General features: G+C 45.5%; 2 protein-coding genes across 8 annotated transcripts in view; both read right to left on the bottom strand.

Moving 5' to 3' along the window:
* LOC115615563 (sulfate transporter-like) overlaps positions 1-562 on the bottom strand; it is a 20,145-nt gene extending 19,583 nt beyond the window's left edge. Inside the window, exon 1 of the mRNA XM_030503862.1 lies at positions 402-562. Within this exon, the coding sequence (XP_030359722.1) occupies positions 402-464 (63 nt within the window). The 5' untranslated portion in view covers positions 465-562. The remainder of the gene's footprint in view (positions 1-401) is intronic.
* Positions 1-18,824, bottom strand: part of LOC115615562 (sulfate transporter-like) — a 21,593-nt gene extending 2,769 nt beyond the window's left edge. The window contains exons 1-7 of one of the 7 annotated variants that reach the window (XM_030503853.1): positions 18,116-18,824; positions 16,854-16,949; positions 16,150-16,383; positions 16,012-16,034; positions 14,699-14,835; positions 14,088-14,119; positions 530-1,183 (exon numbers count right to left, since the gene is read on the bottom strand). In XM_030503853.1, coding sequence (XP_030359713.1) covers positions 530-1,183; positions 14,088-14,119; positions 14,699-14,835; positions 16,012-16,034; positions 16,150-16,383; positions 16,854-16,949; positions 18,116-18,748 — 1,809 coding nt within the window. In that variant the 5' untranslated portion in view covers positions 18,749-18,824. The other 6 variants (XM_030503856.1, XM_030503855.1, XM_030503858.1 and 3 more) reach the window with 6 other exon arrangements.

Below are 18,824 nucleotides of genomic sequence, written 5' to 3'. Positions count from 1 at the left end.
CATCTCAGTAGTATCCTCTTCATGTAACAGTACTGTTTTGCTTTGAATAGACAAACAGCAAAGTTTTACAGACACAAAGACAAATAAAAATCACTTGGAGAAATCTCTTACTGTCCAGAAAAATCTTTTACTGTCCAGATTATTTTTTGATAAAAGGCAAATAATTGGAGTCTGGAATAAAAAGCTGACACACCACATTTGGGTCCAATGAAATGGAGGTTTATGCTATAAGCCAGCAACTAAAAAGCTTCAGGCCACAGTGAAGAAGGTGGTGAGTTACTATGTGCGAGCAGCATGTGGTTATGTGCAGGTCCTTACAATCTCTAACAGAGTAGCAATGCAAGCACAAAATGCTATTAAAAAAGCAAAGGACACAGAGGAGTTTCTTGCACAACAGAAACTCCATGGGTCCACTCCCCCGGGATGCAGATTAAGGACATGTGCAAGCCCAGCAGTCTGTTCATGTGGACAATGACCTAAAGAATTAAAACTGTTTCCACAGAATACCTGTTTGTCCACCTCCTCTTACCTGATAAATTCCAGCTATGAAGGTCATGGTGGCTCCCACTCTAATTGCATAGCAGCTTTTATCGCAGAGCAGCTCCTGCGATGTCCGATTCACAGGAGAGCTGGTGCTGTTTGCATATGCTGCTGTAGCTGTGAGGACACTGAGCGCAGCTGGCTCTGCATCATAGCCAGCTCTCTGCGTCTCACGATCCACCACTTGTCCCACCATCAGGCAAATCACACCGAAGATGCCAACTGAGATGTGGCGGGAGGTTCCAAATATGAAATAAATAATGCCAGCAAAAAAGGATGTATAAAGGCCATAAATAGGCTCCTGCCCAGCCAAGAGAGAATAAGCAATTGACTGTGGGACTAGTAAGACCCCCACAATCACACCAGACATTATGTCTCCCAGTAGGCACTCTCTTAGTTTGTATTTAGGAAGCCACTGCAAGACAGGAAAGAAACTTAAAACAAAGTCTTTAACTTTGGCTGGAGTACAGCTGCAAGTTTTCCTTGCTTGCTTAACCACCAGAGCCTTCATGCTCCTCTTCTTCTCTTGGGGTTCCAAGAACATTCCGTGATGGAAACCACATTTAGGATTGTCTCCTTCTGGCATTTCAGTCACTGAATGGATGTTGTTGAATTCTGTCATTGCTGTCATCTCAAGGACTTCCTAAAAACACAAACAAGGATCGTTTGCATTAAACCATAAATGAATGTGCTACATCAGACTTTTTAATAGAGTGAATACAGTATTTATGAAAAGTAAGGGCTAGAAGTCTTAGTTCAGCACAGAGAAAGCAATTTCCAAGCAAACTTGCAGAGATCCTCCCCATTATATCCCTGTTAAGCAAGGAATCACCCTCCCTAGGAGGGAAGCTGATATCCCATAGAATAAGCCTGATGCTGGCAATGTTGTGAAATGAGAAAGAATGCAGCAGCACTGTCTCTTTGGGAGGCTTCGTTGATAAAATCACTACCTGCAACCTGTTCTATCCAAAGATAGATACAGGGTTCATTATAGTCCAAAAGTCACTACAATTCAGTTGCTGAAAATTAACTACAATTCGTATATTTCTAGCACTGCACAGCTTGGTCTAAATCTCGTCTATACGTATTTTAAAGTGCAGTGATTACACCTGTCAAATATTGTAAAGATTTGTTACCCAAGAAGATGCAATCTTTACAGAGCAGCTTTATTTCAGCCAACAACATTGGAAAGAATGCTCTTCACACTTCTTAAAAGCTGGCTTTCAAGTAAATTACATCTGAACAAAACAACACACACAAGTGGAAATCATATTAATGCTCTAGTATTTGATATAATCATAAGGTGATTATATCAAAGCACATTTAATACTCAAAACATATTGCCTCACTGTGAAAGAGCAAAGTCTTGACAAGACAAGCCCTAACGAAACTTGATGATACCAACAGCGATTGCCAGCATTTCGACAGCACTCCCGGTTTCCAGACAGCGTCCAGAATCACCCAGAAAACTCTTCCACCCACAATACCTGCTACTGCTCGTAAGTTGAACTTTATAAAATTCAGCCAGAAACCCATTCACCTGGTGCTACAGTGGAGGTCAAGGCCAGAGACAGCAGCAGAAACATAAGAAGTCTAACTGCCAGGCTTCCCTTTCCAATACTGCCTCGCAGTCCCAGAGTGCTAATAACAAGATATCCCTTATGTGCTGATTACACTTGCTTCATGCAGCGCAAACATCAACCAAATTAATGTTCTAAGCAATGTTTACCACTTAATTACCAAATCAGGACTGGAGCTAGCAGTGCTGAGGATGCCACGGCTTAAAATTGGTTCACTAAATCACCATTTCACAAGTAGCTAGAGAACATTCACTGCTACTATCACTTCACGGCAAGACTGGCAAAAACACAAAAGGAGAAGTGAGAGAAGTGAGTTCAAGCGTGACACTTCTCTACCAGTTTCTCCTGCAGTTAGCCCATTACAAGGCACTGATCCTACAGCTATGCAGAGAGGAAATGTCTTCTCTCAGCCCTCAGCCTAGCTGGCTGGAGCATACAATCTTCATTCTCCCTTTCCAGGTCTGATGCTGTCATATCCAAAGTGCCCAACATCAGCCCTACATGATGGTTTACACACAGCCATGCCTGCTAGCTCAGAGATTAACTACCTATAGCTCTTTTGGCTAGAAAGACAATACCAACCCAAGTTCCTACTGTCTTGAGGCAGCCTAAGCAAATGATCCTAACCATATCAAAGGAACCCACATGAGCATAGAAGCAGCTGCAACGCTTAACATTTAGACTGGCTTCTCTTTCCAGCTGAAAATATTCCGAGATTTCTAAATATTTTGTAGACAAACAGCCCTCTGAATATTAAGCAATTCAATCCAAGTAAACCAACTCTTCCACCTTACACTGTCACACGCTTCTCACTAGAGCTACCAGGCCATAGTGTGCAGACAGCTATCTAGAGTCAACATACAGGGCTGATGCTGATAGATAGGCAACAGAAAACACCAGAGGCATTTTATCTGGTGCTGCAGACTGGGACCCCCAAATGGCATTTTCATTCACTACAGACGCAGAGACAGCAAGTGACTCTCTGGTGGGTACGGCTCGCTCTGCTAACCTGCTGCTGGACTGCACTGAAAAGGAGCCGTGCTTTGAACGGAGACTTCCGTGGCTCCAAAACTGTGCATAGCATGATGGTATCAGCAGGGATGGGTTTTCTGCGTAAGAAAGGCTGTATGCCTTCCTGGTATGATATCATAACCTGTACAACTCACGGGGCAGACTGAGCAGCATTACCAGGCCTCATGCTCTGTGCAAGATACCTGATTAATGCCCACCTCTCATTCTCCACATCTGGTAGCGCATCAATGCTTTCCTCCAGCTCCTGCCCTGTTCCATACTACCATATCTCCAACTCTATGCCTGATTCATCTGAACCACATGCATGGGGTCTGCAGGGTGATCTGCAAACCAGAAAGATGAAAATAGCTCTAAGCACTACTGGGGAGAACATGCCTTTTTGCGGATGCTGTTATGACCACAGGCAGAGGAGCTGCTTTAGGGAAAGTAACACTCCAAAAATGAAGGTTTAATGCTTTACTGGGTTAGGTGAGACCTAAGCAGACGATTCCATAGTTTGAACTCAAGTCCTGTTTCTGGTATCTATGGTCTTCCTTTCATCCTGACCCTTACAACTTGGAGAACTAAGAGCTCTGGATTCAAGAGTAAGTCTATCCAGAACTCTAAAACATGGACATTTTTAGGGCTAAATTTTCCCATGCATTTATGTCTCTGTATCTGTTCTTGTTAGACAAGCCAATCACCTAGTACAACAGAAGGTAAGAGAAGAAAGCTTTAGTTTTGCCTACCCGCTTTCTTCATTATTCCAAACTACTATCTTGCAGCCTCCTGGCCATACAGAGTTATTGGATCACATACCTATAGACACCTTATAAATGATGAATATCCCTTGGCTAATGCCTTCCAATTCAGTATCTTTAATGTGTTTTAGAATAATTATGGGCTCAAAGAGCCATATGAAGAATTAATATCTTTACGATGAGGAAACCTCAGGTAGAGGTTGGACTTAAAGGTCTTTTCCAACACCATGATTCTATGAAACATGCTGTGCAAGAAATTACATACCAAGATTCCATAGGAAACTCGTATGCAAGAGAACCCATCCCTACCTTCTAGGTATCTAATCTCACCTCCCCCCTACATTATTGCAGGGATTATTTATAGCACTTACAAGAAAAACCAAATACTACACAGGGTAAATGAAGTGAACATAAGTGTACAAAAGCACATTCTGTAGATGTATTTACTCAAGCAGTTTTATTCATTTCACAAGCACAGAGTTACAAATCAGAAAGCTTTCCACCCAAAGCTCAGCAAATCAATACTGGAAAAGCTGAGGGAAAATTCACTCCAGGCTACTTCTTGTGTAGCTGTCGTGGTTTAAGCCCACTGAACCCAGGACAGTAGCAAATTGCTTGAATGAGTTTGTTTTCTGTGATTTTAGTAATGAAAATCCTGATTCCCCTATCCCTCACCCAGGACTTGTACACATCTCTCTCAAACCTGGGATGTTTTCTTAACATGTCAGGGAACACAAATCCCAGATAGCTCAGTTCAGTTCTGGGCAGTGCCGTAAAACATCTGCAGATACCCAGCTTTTCCTCAGTCATGTCTAGACAGTAGAGAAATGTTCTAAGTAAAAATCTTCTTGGCTCCTAAACTCTGAGCATATACTGGATCTTTGACCTGCATGACAACTTTCTCTTTGTGGCATGAAAAGGGCCCTTCATCGCACTGCCTCTCGCGATGTCAGGACACTAGGAAATGACACCATTTCCAACACCCGTTTCATCCCGAGAACACTGCTCTGAATTATTTTTGTAACCGCTTAGCCCAAGCTTGCCTAGTAAAACTGGGTTTTGTTCTTGCCAAAAAACCCCAAACAAACACCCTTTGGTTCAGTATACTGAAGGAGATTCTGTATATTTAACTTGGAAAGGGAGCTACTCTGCCTTTCATTTTCAAAGACGCTACTTACATGTAACCGATTTGTATGCCTAGAATGCACTTTTATAAGCTCCTTTTGGCCTGAGTAAGATCTTCAAGGGGTGTCCGATTGTCACAAAGCTTTATTTAAGATATAAAGTAATAGACTACAACACAGAACTGAAGAAATTTCCAGTATCTCTCTCTTATCAAGTGACTACCATGAAATACAGATATGGTGAGGTACCGCATTCTTGAAATCTGATGACTTTTGACTACTTCTGAATCCCGTCTGGGCCTTTCTTACTGACACCATGACACAGCAGAGGTGAGCTCGCATCTGCCTTTGGGAAAATACCACCTGCAGCACAGGGCCTTGCTAGCTCAGACTTCATTTCTCTGTCTCAGCTCACAGTCACGACAGTAAGAAAATGACAGATTGTGAAGCTCACTCACCTGCTGAAATAACGTATTACGAGCTTGAACTTAAGACGTGAGCATTTAAGAGTAGAAACTAAATCAAAAGGGTTCTTTCCATAACACTGATGTCGGGTTTCCAGATTATTTTTCTAAATTTCATGTGCACGAATTGTCTCTCTATGTGACCATTGCCCACTTGCTAGACATGGGAATTACATGTACTTTAAGCATGCACTTAAAAACTAATGAGTAAACACATAATCTAAAGAGACAAGAATAATTTTTGAAGAGACGTAAAGGAGAAGCAGGTGAATCAGAAATCCAAGTTCCACGAGGACTACTACTTCTAGATCCTTGGAAAATCTCACCCTATGAGTACAAAAGGAAAGCATATCACAACGTTCTGATAACTAAATCACTGCTGTTATTCTTGCTAGACAACAGCCTTTTCCAAATTATCACTTAACCGTTGTGGAGCAACAAGGAAATTCAATATTGCCATGATAACACTGAGATAGGAACTGAAATAACACTGATGTATCTTGGAAGAAAACCCAGGTTTATGGCAAAACCCATAACATCCTCCAACAGAACATTCAAGCTACAAACATGTATGTCAATAAGAGACTTTAAATCATATGAATACTAAGAACCATAAAACACAGACCACACTCACCACATTTAAGCAACACCCTGGGAACAGAGCTACCCTACTGTCGGCACAGCCATTAAGCCAAGCGGGAAAACCTACAAAGCCAGGCAATAAAACTTTGCTTGCGTGAAATATTCAATCTCCTACTTCAAATGCCAGCTCTCCCGAGCGACAGCAGCAGCAGCGAAGCCACTCACCAGCCTCACACAGTCCCCAGCCTCTTTGGGAAGGTCCTATGGAAGTCAACAGCTCTGCTTGCAGCCAGCCTTTCCACGTAAGTCACCTCACCTCCGTGAAAGAAGCTGTACATCCAGTGTGACAGTGTCCTGTCCAAAGTGGATATGTCTTGAAGATGGCTGGCTGCAGCCTCACAGGGCACACCAGCAGCTCCCAACCAAACCGGCTTTGTTATAGAGAGTTTGCTAAGTCTTACTTTAAGCAAGTCATTTCTAAGCCAGGCCACTCCTCCTGCCCTTACCGTTAGCTACTGAAGGTAAAACACTGAGGAGCTTTGTTCGGGCTGTCCCAGGGGTGCCTCCTCGGGCAGCAGCTGCCAGCCCTCACCCCGCCACGCTGGCAGCGGCGAGGGGAGCAGCGCGGGCACGGCAGAGGGTTGTGCGAGAGACCCGTCCGGCTCTGAAGGGAAACCCACGCACAGGGTTTGCACTGCAGAAGGGAGCGCTTAAAAAAGGGGGGGTTTAAACACTAAAACCTGCAAGAAGAAATCTTTTGATACTCCTGAAATTGCCTTTTTTTTTTTTTTTTTTGGCCTGAGAGCTTGTGTATCACTTTGGAAGCCAACGTCTAAGTTCCCAGGACACTGAAAGGGAAGTTTTAATACAACGTTCAGTTTCATCCTCTCGGTCTCAACATGACTTCCTTCGTACCCAGCCCCGCCGCGGGCTGACACCGCAACCCCTGCGGCGAGCACTCCCCTCCCGACTTTCATTTTCGATTCCCCTCTTTTATGAGCCTTACGAGCCGCTCCATAAACCGGGGTCTGAGCGGGAGCCCCTCCTCGGGGAGCCGAGCCGGGCCCGCACCAAGACTTCACCGCCGCCGCCGCCGCCATGCCCCCGCCGCCCGCGCCCCTGCCCGGCCCGGCCGCTGCCCCTCACCGCCCCGCCGGCCTCCCTCGCTTCGCAGGGCACACTCACTGCGCGGCCGCCGGCGGCTCCAGGCAGACCTCGAGCGGGCGGGACCCACCGACCTACCGACCGGCCGCCGCGGCTCCCGGCGCCTCAGCAGCAGCAGCAGCGCCGCCCCAGCCCTACCCCTCGCCCGCCTCCCCGTGAGGGGCCGGGAAAGGCAGAGCCGGCCCCGCCGCGCCTCTCGCTAACCCGGGGAGGGCCCGGAGGCCGCAGAGAGGCCCGGAGCAGGCCCAGCGCAGCGGGCAGGGCCTGGCAAAGCCCGGCCTCCCAGGCCGCCCCCCGGCGTCAGGTTTTACTGTCTAATTAATTCCAGGTGTGTTGTGAATTAGCAGCGGGCGGAGGAGCGCTGGTGCTGAGCGGGACTCCCTGGTCCTGCTCCCTACCCCAGCAAAACAACCACCTGAAACGAAAAACCAGAGGAACTCCAGTGGAGAACCCGTGTTCCAGTTCATTAAGTTGTTCTCACACTTCTAAGTTAAAAGATGAAGTATGTGTTGGAAACTCGAGGTAAAATGACCTGAAACTGACACAGATAGGGAAACCATAACAATTTCTGAGCAAAAGGTCATATTTCCCTTTAAAAGGGTCTTTTAAAATCCCTTTGTGTTACTTGCTCCGGTGTCCAGATCCGTCTGGGAGTACTTCCAGCTGGGAAGGGCAGAGGAACTTGGACAATGCTGGTATTGAAAAACACCAGGTTTTTGTTCAGTCCTCTCCTTTTATCTCTGGACTGGAGGTTCAAGGTCAGAGGGGCCCTACCCAGCTTCGCCTGCCTGTCCTTCGCCACTTGCACAGCGAAGCAGACATTCTCTGTAAATGGAATATTGCCTAATATTTGCATTTCGGGTGGAGCCTTGACCTGCCAAAAGGCCCCTTAATACATGGTCAGAGAAAGCGAGACCAGCTTCGAGCCTGCAGAATTCATGCTCATGTCGTTTGGTGTCAAACAAATGCTATAAATCTTGCTGTAGAAATACATAATATTTCCAGCTGTAAGCAAACATTTACCCTCTCCATAAGGGTTTAACTAGATATCATTGTAGGTAGCACAGGCAAGTTGCAAAGGAAGTAAGAGCTTGCTCCCTCTCCTCTGGCTACCCACAGTCAAAAGCACCAGTGGCTCTGACTTCCCGGTCCTCTTAGGGACTTCCACAGGAATTTTAATTGAGTTTTAAGTACATGGTGACTCAAAGACTACCAGAGCGAATCCTTGTGAGGAGCGAGATCTGTGGCAAAAGCATTAAGAGGAGCCTTCTGTGTAGGGACCCTGCAGAAACCTAATAAAACCCCACAAAACCAAGCAATGAGTGTTACAGCATTTTCATTGTTCTAGAGGCATTGGCGGTGGAACAACTTGGATCATCAAATACATCATGTCTTCATGGAAGAAAAAGGGAAATAATATCTTCTTGGAGCACAAATAAAGAACACGGTATTAAAAAAGTTCCTAAGCATTAATTTTTCAGAATCACTGCTATTATTTTTTCTGTCACTGCTATTATTATTTTTTTTCTTTCTACTGTATGCTGATTTTTTAAAAAGTGGGGGGAAAAATACAAGTAAATATTTAAGGTAACTCTGTCATTTAACTTCCAACTGCTTTCTTCTTCTTGACATATATTAAGTTTTGTGGTTAATGTATTTCTGCACTAAGGGGACCTTTGGCCTTGGAGAAATGTGCCTCTGGGCTCCTCATGCTCCAGAATCTCCTGCCAAGGAACAGCGAGCTGGGGCTTGATGACACACAAACACTAACATGTGCCATCTGCCCGTGCCACTCAGTCTGCCTGTCAAACCTGCTGCTCTGTTCTCCAGATTGCCCCGTCATCTTTATAATAGCAAATTTCCACAGGCCAGTTTCTCAGAACACAAAATAATCTTGTAAAGTGCTCCGTTTTATTTCCCTGGGCACATACTCCTGTGCATTCCGGCTCACCGCAGCCAGGGAAGCTCTCCCGCCTCGCCTCTTGCCCAGCAGCACTTGTACAGCCCCGCTGCGCCCTGGTCAGTGTTATCATCGCCCTCTGCTCCATCAATAAAACCCTTCTGCAATGGCTCTTCTCAGTCCTTCCCAGGCTTCCAGCTCTGCTTCATCACTCAGCAGGTAAAGGCTTGCTCTCATTTCCTCCAGCTCTCAGCTGGTTTATGCCATGTGGCTCCCAGCCTTGTGTGAGGAGCCTCCTGCTTTCAGTCATGTCCTCCTGCTCCCTCCCTGACCACTGCCTCGGTCCTGCCAGCTGTATAGCTCCATGGTAGGACAAATGGGCTATGCTGAAAGCAGTTAAAAATGTGTTCTTTTCCCTCCTTGTCCTTCCCTCCTTGTGCAACTTGCCATCCGCTGAGATTCGGGTCTGCCTTTGCAAAATGTTGCACGAGGTTTGGAGATGGAGAAGATGGAGAAGATGGGCCTAGCTTGATGACAAGAAAGTGGGATCTGCCTGTGTGTTGGAGCCCAGACAAACCTGCGTCCCCATGCGGGCAGCTCGTTTGGTCACCCAGGCAAATGTTAATAGTCAGGAAATAGGGACAAACCAGAAGTAACATTAAGCTACCCTGAGCTTCTTGAACTTGAGCCTTTGGGAGGAGCAATCAGAGGCCTTAGGACAACCTTCCTCAAGACCTCCTGCAGTGTCCAGTGTGTAAAATCAAAGCAGTACCCACCCCTGGGATTTGGTATCTAACCTGCTGGTCTTAGAAGGACCTAGAGTCAGATGCATAAAGGCCTAGATGTGGCATGTCTGACTTACTTAGAAAACCCATCACAGTAAGCAACACAGAGAGGCCTGTCCTAGCTTTTGAGATGGGTTTTATTCATACATTTGACTTATGACTTGACTTTATTTCATACATTCAGCCACACCATGCAATGCTTGGCAAAAGCAAAAAAAAGAGCCATAAAATCAGTTACTTCACTCTCCTGCCCCCTAAACCTAGAGCTTCAAGAATGGAAACCCTTTAAAGGTTTCTAGCAAGGATGAAACAAATGCCAAGTGAAAATTAAGTGGATGGTGGGAAGAGAGCATAAATAATGAAAGATGCAATGAATCAGAGTCCTTAAGTAATCAAAATACTTGAGCCATAAAGGTATCAAAAAGAAATAAGGTTGGTCCATACCTCAGGACTACGTGTCTCACAATTACATTCCTTTCAAGAAAGAGTGTTCTGCACAAATATCTCTGCAGAATTGTTATACTTTCAGTATATGCCATGGTCCCATATTGTCTTCTAGAGTCAAAAACTAATTAGGTGTTAACATTTTCAGAGTGGTGTTGTGGGTTAGAAGGCTTAGTTAAGTAATTGCTGGGCTCCAGTGTGTTTTCTTACATTGCTTTCATCTAGTCTTCCGCCTCTCTTTGCTTCCTCAAGGCTAATGCATGGACTATTAAAAATATAACAAGTCTCAAATTCAGAGGAGTCTATCTTTGCTAACACTATAGCAGGCAAATGTGCAGGGGAAATAAACTGCACCATCAGCTTAGTATTTAACTCAGAAAATCCACCTTCCTAGATATTAATTTTCATCCAAAAGCTTTGTGAGCCTGCAGCAGTATTAAAATATGTATTTCTTCCAATCTACTTGAAATGAAACCCTTTGCTTTTGCCCTCTAGCAGCTATTATAAAGTCCTTATCTCCTGGATCACATTAATTTTGCCTATAATAGCCACCTTCTTTTACTACGTTTGGGCAAGTATTTACATCAGCCCCAAATTTGAGTCCGATAAGCCTAGCAGTGAAGAGCTACCTGCGCTTTTCCCTCCAAATTAGATGCTAGGCAAGTTCCATCCAGACAATTATTGTCTTTGCTTTGGCCAGTAAGTCCCATTGGTCCTGGGTTTTAGTTATGCTGAGTACTTCAACTTTAGTGCAATACTGTATTATGTGTGATTGAAGCTTTGAAGGCAGCATTACAACTGTCTAGGAGGCCTGCAGAGCTCTTCCTGAGGGCACGAACAGCCTGACCCAGCCTGCTGCAGACATACTCCCTTCTCAACTGCTCCCAGCCCTTCTGAGAGGCTCTTGGGAATGTAACTCCCAATTCGTGAGAACTGGATGGTCGTCTGTGGCGAAGGATTCTGGGAGGACCTTTCTCTAAACAAGTCATGGACATTTCTACCAGAGGCTTAGAGATTCAGGGAGCTGATGGCATTGGTGGAAAGGTGAAATCAGTACCTCATCCTCCCTGGGGAAAGAAAATATCATCATGGCTTCTCAAAGACTGTCAGAAATGGTGTTAAAAAATGAGAATCTTTTGCAGGCAAGGGGGTAGCTGTATATCTAGAAACATGCTGGTGAGGACAGCTGCCTGGGAGCACAGGAATTGCTCAGCACTCTGCTGCCAGTCGCCCTTTCCCTCTGCTAGTGAAGGCAAGAGTGGTACTCACGTTCTCCCACAGCAGCCTGTAGCTGGAGGCACAAGGATACATGTTTGTAAAGGTTTCATTGAGGAAATGCTAAACTGATGTTCCAGAAGGGGCTAGAGGCTCTGACATTTCCCAAGTGTCCTCAACCATAGGATGGGAGTGTGTGAGAGACTTAAAATACCATCCTTGAGTAAATCTCTGGCTCTCTGTAGTGATTTGCAGCACTGCAGTAACTTGCTGCCTGCAGCAGCAGCACTGAACTACATTGCCTGGTCATGGCTCCTTCACCTAGAGTGGAATAACTACCTGGCAGCCAGCGAGGAGCCCAGGTAATAAAAGTGACAAAGGACAGGCTCATTTCTTTTGCCTCATCTGAGTGTTTGAGAGCAGCTGTCCTTCATGTCTCGCTGGCTTCAAGCAGTAGGGAATATTTGCAAAGTCACCTTGAGCTACTGCTGAGCTCCCAAAACTCGGCCACGCACTTTCTGTTACACCGACAATTGATGTGTGCAGCAGAGCAAGGGCTGTGGATCCATTACAGCTTGGTGAGTCCGTTTAAACCACAAAGGGAGACATTACTCTAAATCTGAGATGGATTTTGCTGAGTTTATTGTTTTTAATCTCTGCAGTTAGGTATATGTAGATTATCACAAGTGACAGAGTTATAGCCATGAATCCTAATTTATATGGAAGTACCCTAACTTCAGCCTTTATTTCTAAAAACGTTTGTGTTGGCAACCCTGGTTTGCAGTAGAATATTTTTATCATTTGGAGAAGAAACACCCAGCTTGTGAACCTGTATGTTGGATCTGAACCACGGCTAGGAACAGAGCAGCCCACAGCAACAAGGAGTGAGCCTACCTGCCTGGCAGTGTCCCTGAAATCCCTCTGTGGAGTTGGTATGTGCAATAAGGGCTACATCTGGAACACACAGCATGTGCTAGATTAGAAAAGAACATCTGTACACATGGAGATGTGGCCAGCAAAGCACCTTCATACACTACTGACTGAGGTATTTTGCATGGCTCTTTGAGCACTCTGTAGAAGTGTTAAAATGTGGCTTGGAGGCTGATTCATACAAAGATAATTAATTATTTGCTACAAAGATCCTTTGTGTTAAATCTGCAGCATGGTCCTGAACAGTTTTCTACTGCAGCCATCCGCAAACAGTGCTCTCAACAATTAATTTCTAGCGATAGCATGAAATCAGCCAGCCTTGCTTATCGGTATCTTTAGCCATTTCTTTGGTTATCCAACCTCATGACAATAGTCACCACAATTAATACTACACAAGTATCATTAGTATTAGGAGATTATATAATTTGCAGTTTGGAAGCCAGCAGCAGTTGGAGATTTTCTTATGTTCGTGTTAATTCTTAGCACTTCTTTCACTTCTTTTCTCAATCTGCATATGCTACAGAATTGCTTTTAATAGCAGGTATTCAGGGGAGGTCAAGACACTTGGCAGGTCCCCATGATTAGAGGACATTTTGATAATATTTAACTTTTTCTTTCCATCTCAGTTCTGACTTTTTTCATCTTTCTCTTACTTCAGGATAAATGGGAACAATCCACCTAATTCATGTTGAGGGCGGAAGGCCACTGGAACGAATTGTGGAGTCTCCTTCTCGAAGGGTGCAGTCACCATCCCTGGAGGTATTTAAAAGACATGTAGATGTGACGCTTGGGAACATGGTTTAGTGGTAGACTTGGCAGTGCTGGGTTAGCAGTTGGACTTGATCTTAAAGGGATTTTCCAATCTAATCAATTCCATAATTCTAAATGAAAGCAACTGTATTGTTAAGCTGTGCTGCGTAACTAAGACTCCATTTAATCGCTTACCTGCACCGTATGCCTCTTGTGCTCTCCATTTACTATAAACTGCTTGAATTACTGGGAGGAAAAAAAGAAACAAAGAAAAAAAGAAAACAAGGTGGGGTTAGTTGCAGCAAATAAAAAATATATATTAAAAAAATCTTTCAAATAACTTCTAAATAACATTTCTTCAAACAAGCTTGTAGAAAAGGTGCACCACTGTATGCAGCAGAAATCTATTTAAGCATTGAGCTAGCGCTATCCGAGGAGAAACGCTGTTTACAGATTTAGTATCTCCCACAGCATTTGGCATTGTCTGGAGATCCTTTCAGGCACTGGGTTTGCTCCAGCTCCTGCTCAGTTGGTGGGAACCCCTCTCCACAGTCCTTCCTTGGGGCAGGCTCAGGCTTTTACTGAGCACTGAAGCAAACCCAGTCTCTCCCTCAGGCTCAAGAGAAATGATTTCTCTGGTGAGTTCCCAGAGATTTCTGCCCACTGCAGATTTGGAGAACTGTTTCTGAGGCTGCTCACCTGGTGGCCTCAGCTCTGGCAAGGAGAAGAGAAGCATGCAACAAAATGCCGTTCACATTTTTAGTTGAGATTTTCTCTGCAAGGCTCACAGCCCCAGGCCAGAGTCCTAAGGAATAACTAGTATTTTTGAACACTTACAGTTTGCAGAGGTATCAGTATCTGAAGCCCCACTGTAAAGAAACAGGGCTGAATGTTAGTACCTTGTAAAACACAAGTCACATCTTGCTAATAATGAAGTAAGAGTGCATAGAAGTAATGTGCATAGGTCTGACTCCCTCTTGTGAGACGAGGGACAGCCTTATAGACTCTGCTCTCCTTGAGACTGAAGCAGAGGAGCACAGGACACACAGTCCTTAAATGAATAACTGCTGGAAAAATTTGCAGGGAACATTTTGTAAGTGAAGAAAAGGATTTACCTGTTCACCTAATCTAGTTGGTGAGTTCACCTAAGAAAGATCAAGACGACTGTTTTACAAAGCAGGCAATGCATTCAAGTCTCATGGTTGAGGATAGACTAGGTGGGGATGGGAGTGGATAAATGAAAAGGAGCTGGCCTTACGCTGGTTAGGAGCAGACCTCTTCCTTGTTATCCCCAGAAACAAGTTTTTCTGTGCTCTTTGCCCCCCCCCCAACACTCCCAAGTCCCACTGGAATCCTTGTCAGCCCCCCAAGACCACGCACACGCCACCATTCAGTGGCCATCAGCCACCCATGGCTTGTTGCTTTCTGCTTGGGGTCAGATCACTCACTCTGCATGCTTTGCAGTGCTGAGTCCAGCCGTGTCATGAGGTCCCATATCACGCGTTGGCAGAAGTCAATCCTGGCCTGCTCCTGCTGCAGTACCATCATGTCCATCTTTCTGATGCTGAAATCCTCACTTACAATCCTAGGGCACAGGCAGTCATTTCACCGAGGAAAACCATTTAGCATTAAAAGTTAACAAACTCCTTCATTAGGAAGGACTCTACAAAGAGAAGGGTACTTTGGCAACACGAAGTATGAGGTAAGCAGCTCTCTGATAAGGTTAAGTGAGTTGCAATTGTTGTATTTGTATATTTGGCAATGCCTTTTGCTTTCCAAACCTGGATGGGAATTTTCAAATGCTTGAAATGAGCAAGGGGGAGGCATTTTGCTAATACCCTTGTGCCAACAGTGCTTTGACCTGCTGCAGGCAGGCTCTTACTGTTCTAGCGCAACCACCGTCATAATAGAAAGAAAATGCCAAACATATTAAATGGTGTCCAGGCTTCTGGAAAATGACTTTGATCCCACAGGCTAGATTTTGACTTGTGGCACAGCTGTGAGTAATGGGCTGTGCTGCTGCCAGCACAGCCCCTAGGTACACGGTGATTCAAAGTTATCCTTACAATCCAAGTTCAAACTCAGCTTTAATTTGTACAAGTTATAAAGATGACATCTTCAAATCCAGCTAGATGTTTGAGCTAGCTCTTCAGGCAGCTGGGCATTTCAGGGCTGCAGCAAAATCTCATGTAGATCTGTAACTTACCATTGGTGTGGTTTTGCACCATTGAATTACAGCTTGACACCCAGGCATCAATTAGGAAGTGGTAAGTTAGAAATTAAATGTATCACTTACAAGGGAAGGGATAATAAATATGTCTAGCTATTCAGCTTGTCCACAAGCAGAAGCAAAACTCAGTGGGAAATGAGCCAGTTACCTCTGCAGTGAAGGGCTGTTTACTGGGACTTAGGTGCTGGAATGTTACCAGTATACACCCAAGAGTGTTGCTGTAAACTGAACCCTATGGGCTTCATCTGTGATAGAAATGTTTTTCTAGTCATAAAAGCCAGTGGTTTTCATCAGAACCCAGCAGCCATGTAGCTGCCAAGGAAACCGAAATGGACCACTGGAACAGCAGGCAGATAACTCTCCATTTGCATTAATTGCGTGGACGTGGTACCCTCTGGCTCAGCTGGAGCAGGGAGCAGCTTTGCAGCACAGGGTGCCAGGACAGAGGGACACAGGCAGTGGGGTTTGATCCTGGTTATCAACACCATATTTTTGCAAAGAAGAAAACAAGTGTTTTCAGGTGGAACATACCTGTCCTTGGCCTGTTTAAATCTCTGCAAATAGGATTGCCAAAAGAAAGGAAAAAAAATTGTTAGCATGATTTCCAGACAAGGCACCTGGCTGAAAACCAGGCATATTCATAAAGAAAAGCAGAATACCACTGCTTACTTTGACAAAGAGGAAAATATCTGGTTGCTCTCTCATCTTCTGCAAAGACTGAAGATGTTGCACAGCCTTAGCTGTCTTCTGTTCCATCATCTTCTTCATTTCAGTAATGTTTGCCAGTTGTTCTTTCTCATAGGATTGAATGTCACTCAGGATGATCTTCTCTTTCTTAATTACCTGTGTCTTTATCTCTTCAAACAGCTTTTGCAGCTGAGAAGTCACTGTTTTTATATTGGTCTAAATGAACAGATAAGAAAATGGTGCACTGGCTCAGGAACTTGACATTTCAGCTTAGTGTCTCAATTAATTAGGATTTTATTTATCCTTTGCACTGGCTTTAAGAGGAAGGGGACAATAAGCATTTGCTTGGCTTATGTGAATAAACAGAGGGCTATGAAAGTTAATCCTGATACAGTAACAAAATCAGATAAAATTCAGCTAGCAATGTGAGAACTGTATTGGCACACACCGAAAATTCCACTTGTAAACTCAAATTGGTTTTCTTTTATTTAGCGGATAGAAAACTTTAGAACTATGCTGGGAGGCTGTGAGAAAGGTTGGCTTCTGGTAGTTTCTAATACCACTGTTTTCCCTACTTTGGACTATTTCTCTTATGACTCTGCTTCTAGCAGTATAGCTGCCATCACTTATTGCTGGGAAATTGTGGAGGAAAAATGCTCTGAATCAGTGATGATCTGGGTACCAACCTTGAGCTGATCCTCGCCTTTCTGAAGCTCTTTCAGGGCAGTAGCTAAAGTTCTTTTATGTTCCTGCAGGCTTGTCACAATGTCTGAGAGTTCAACCTAGCAGAATGAAACACATCATTTCTTGATGAAATTTGACTGACGTTTATTGCACCAAAACCCTTTTATAGGGCCCTCTGAAGAGCTGTGTTCCTGATTTCTCTGACTTTTCTGGGAGTTTGTTTGTTTGTTTGTTTGTTAAAAAAACCAAACATAAACCTAATAGGAACATGCAGCTGCGATCTCAGCTTACCCTGAAGATGACTCCGCCATAGACAGGACAGTGTTGCTCCTTTACCTGCTCCAGGGATGAAGGAGATAGCTACTATCCTACACAGCCCACTTCTGTTTGGCAGCCCTGAACTTGTTGTAGGTAACTTGGGGGAGAATGTTTGTGATACATGTAAGTCCAAAGGATGCTTCCTGCTAATCCCTGCAGAGGCTGGGACCTGTCCTCAGGTCCAGAGCGAGCCAGGAGTTTCCTGGCCATGCACTATGTTCCTGCAGGGTGTTTTGCTTGGGCTCTATATTGAGCCCTGACATTTCAAACGCAAGGCAGTGAGTGTAGCAAATGCATTTCACCCCCTCAGTCTTAGCTGATTCTGGAGCATTTCATGGAAGCAGCTGGACTCAAAGGTAAGGACATTGAGGCCCCACGTCTCCATTGGGACACTGCCTCTGCAAAATTTAGGGGAGAGAGAGGAGGGAGACAGAGGGAAGAGCCTTAAGTGGGAAGACCTATTTCCCAACCTAAAGTTGGGAAGTGGGCTCTGTGGAGGAAGAGACTTCTTAATCCCTACAGGAATACGTTTTAATCCCAGCCAGGAAGGCCCTGGTGAGTGGCAGTCTGCAGTTGCATGGACCACACGCCACGGGCACTCACCAGGGCAGTGTGGGACAGCAAAGCCCTGCCTCTTGCTTGCTGTCCCATGTCACCACACACTGCTGGATTTGGTCAGCCCCAAATACCCTTCTCTGCTTTACTCCCTCAGCTGAGCTTGCCAGGCTGCTTTGGCAACACAAAGGAGGAAATGAAAAGCAAATTCCAGCACAATGCATCAGTCCCAGCCACTGCCCAGAGCTGCTGCCTGCCTGCCCTCGCACCCCCTCCCCCTTCCCCAGCAAGAAAGCCTTGTTGCCCTTGCTGTGGCTTCCCCCCTTCCTCCTCCAGGTCAGGAGTTTTGAGCAAACCCCACAAAGACCATGGGGAGAGGAGGTCCCCTTACCAGCTGCTTGTCGTAGGCCTCCTTCAGGGTGATGATGCTGTGGCCCTTGTGGTACCCTGTGATGGAGCAGAGCATGCAGATGTACTGCCCCTCGTTCTGGCAGTAGCACTCCAGCAGCCTGCCGTGCTCCAGGCACCTCCTGTCCTCCACAACAGCGCCTGCACCCACCTCCACCAGGATGTGGTCACTGTTGGAAGCCTTGGTGTTGTGTTTGTTCAGATGGGCCTGGCACAAAGACGCATCGCAGCCCAGGCAGGTTTTCACCGCTGGCTTAGGCGGATCCAGGCAGAAGTCACAGGGAACCACTTCCTTCTTCTCCTCGGCAGAGCTGTCACCCTGTTGCCCTTCGGAAGTAGCCATAAACGCATCCACGATGCTGCACAGCTGGAAATTCTTCTGCAGCTCCAGGATGGGCCCCAACTGGTGCCTGCACATGGGGCAGGAGTAAGTGGCCTCGAACTGCTGCTGCTCATCAAGCACCTTCTGGATGCACTGTCTGCAGAAGCTGTGACCGCAGCTCAGCGGCACTGGGTTCCTGTACAGACACAGGCAGATGGGGCAGCTGAGCTCGTCCTCCATGCTGGCACCCCCTCCAGTCTTGCCTAGCTTTTGCTGGGGCTGCAGAAATGACATGTTAGCCGGTCCGCGAGAAACGAAACTAGACGGTTCCGCTCGGCACGGTGCGCACTTGGTGACCCAGCCCAGAGGC

The sequence above is a fragment of the Strigops habroptila genome, chromosome 12, assembly GCF_004027225.2.
Source record: "Strigops habroptila isolate Jane chromosome 12, bStrHab1.2.pri, whole genome shotgun sequence".
NCBI classification, from domain to species: Eukaryota; Metazoa; Chordata; class Aves; order Psittaciformes; family Psittacidae; genus Strigops; species Strigops habroptila.
This window is presented reverse-complemented; position numbering and strand designations above follow the sequence as displayed.